The 2,107-nt window shown below is 45.3% G+C and overlaps 1 protein-coding gene across 1 annotated transcript; it reads right to left on the reverse strand.

Moving 5' to 3' along the window:
• Positions 1-11: 11 nt before the first annotated feature.
• Positions 12-2,087, reverse strand: LOC116351906 (linear gramicidin synthase subunit D-like; the record flags this gene model as incomplete). The annotated part of the gene is made up of 1 exon (XM_031784067.1): positions 12-2,087. A coding segment is annotated over exon 1 (2,076 nt), but the record flags the coding sequence as incomplete, so codon positions are not given.
• Positions 2,088-2,107: the final 20 nt, after the last annotated feature.

The following is a 2,107-nucleotide window of genomic DNA, read 5'->3' on the forward strand; positions in this document are numbered from 1 at the left end:
TGATGTTCAACCAAAATCCCTTTCGGTGTTCCAGTTGTGCCAGAGGTGTAGATCACATAAGCCAAATGAGTAGGAGTGAGTCCCAGCTTGAGTGGATCTGGGTTTTCGATCGGAAAGGCGAAAAGCGAGGTGTTGTCCAAATCCACTACTGGAAACTGATGGTCTCCAAGTGCACTTTGACCAGTAGAATCTGTTAACACACATATTGGTTCGGTTTCCTGCAGAATAATTTGAAACCTTCGACTTGAGTGGGCTGGATCAAGAGGTACATAAGCACCGCCGGATTTTAAAATACCCAGAAGGGCAATAATCATTTTTGTGCTGCGCTTTACGCAAAGTGCAATACGATCTTCTGGATTGACGCCTTGTGCGATCAGGTAATGTGCCAGCTGATTTGCCCGTGCATTTAATTCCGAATAGCTCAATGTTTCTCCTTCACATTCGACAGCAATTGCTTGTCCATCGCGCTCCACTTGCGCCTCGAATAACTCGTGAAGGCAACGAACAGGTGGATAATCTATAGTCGTTTTATTCCAGTCATACAACAGCATCTTCCGTTCTGCTGGTGGTATCACTGTCAATGTTCGTACAGATTGCTGTGGTGTTTGCATTAATGCATCTGCAAGCGCTCCGAGGGCCTGTTGCATATAGGCACAGATTCGCCCTGCTGATAATGGCGACACCACCTTAATTGTAAGATTCAGCGAGTTGTCATCGTCATCCACTGACAAGTTCAATGGATAATTTGTTCGTCCCTCACTACTGAGAATACTTATGCCAGGAATCGTTGCATTGATCTGATTGGTTTGCTGTTTATGGCGGTAGTTCAACAACGAACTGAAAAGTGGTAGAGTAGCTGGAACTCCACTACACCTTTGCGCCAAGGCAAGTGTTGCATGTTCGTGTTCCATCAAAGAACTCAACCTAGTATGTGTATTGCGAGCTGCAGCCTCGACAGTCATCTTATCGATATTTATTCGCAATGGTAACGTATTAATTAACATACCCATGGCACTATCGTTCCCTTCTCCGGACTGCAAACGGCCGAGTAATACAGTGCCGAAGACCACTGTCTCATTTCCGCTGGCAATAGCAAGTACTTGTGCCCAGGCCAAATGGCAAAGGCTGGCCAAGCTGACACGGAAATGACGTGCAAGAAACCGTAACTTATTATTAAGTTCCTGTGACAGCTTAAAATACGCTTCATCAAAATCGATTCTGTCTTGTTGAACGTTACTTAGACCAAACGGTAGGGTCGGTGTGTCAATGTCGCCAAGCATTTCTTTGAAGAACTTGGTATGCTCAGATTGACTAATACCCAAACGGGCCTGGGCCACTACATTGCGGAAAGGTGTGGGCGTTGTCAGCTGATCATATTGTTCATTGATTACGAACTTAATTTCGGATTCCAGTCTCTCTACAGTAACATAGTCAAAAGTTACGTGGTGTATAAGTTTCAAAGCCAACCAACCTCCATCAGACATTGGCGTAGCTATTAGACGTAGTAGCGGTGCTTGGGTCAGGTCTAGTTTGTAGTGACGCGGGTTGAAGCGGTTGCTTAATTCTTTCAGTACGGGCTCATGGGTACCATTAAGCGTGACTTCGGAGAGTAATGATGGAACGCGACGTAAGACAACTTGTACCGGTTCACTAAGTCCTTCCCATATGAAGGCGGTTCGCAGAATATCATGTCGTTCAATTATTTGTTGCAAAGCGGCCGCGTAGCGATCAAGAACTGCTCGGTCGTTAAAGTGTAAACAAGTGACCAGCAAATACGGATCACCGTGCTCAGCCATCATATGATGGAATAATATGCCTTGCTGTAAAGGAGCTAATGCGTAAATATCTTGAATATTGGCCACACCTTCCGGAACCTTTGCGACAATCGTATTAATCTCCGCCTGAGATAGATCTATTAGCGGCAACATTTCCGGAGTAATCGTGGTACTGTTTGTGGTAATGAGATTGGGCGGGGTGATGATCGTCTTATGATGGCCGATGGTCTCTGCTAATGTAGAAAGGGAGGGCGCATCAAATACTTCTCGAACGTTGGTGTCCAGTTCAATTTGTCGCAACTGCGCTAGCATACGTACTATTAATAGTGAAT

This window comes from Contarinia nasturtii, unplaced genomic scaffold (assembly GCF_009176525.2).
Source record: "Contarinia nasturtii isolate CC-2019 unplaced genomic scaffold, AAFC_CNas_1.1 Cnas_scaffold_6563, whole genome shotgun sequence".
In the NCBI taxonomy this organism is placed as follows: Eukaryota; Metazoa; Arthropoda; class Insecta; order Diptera; family Cecidomyiidae; genus Contarinia; species Contarinia nasturtii.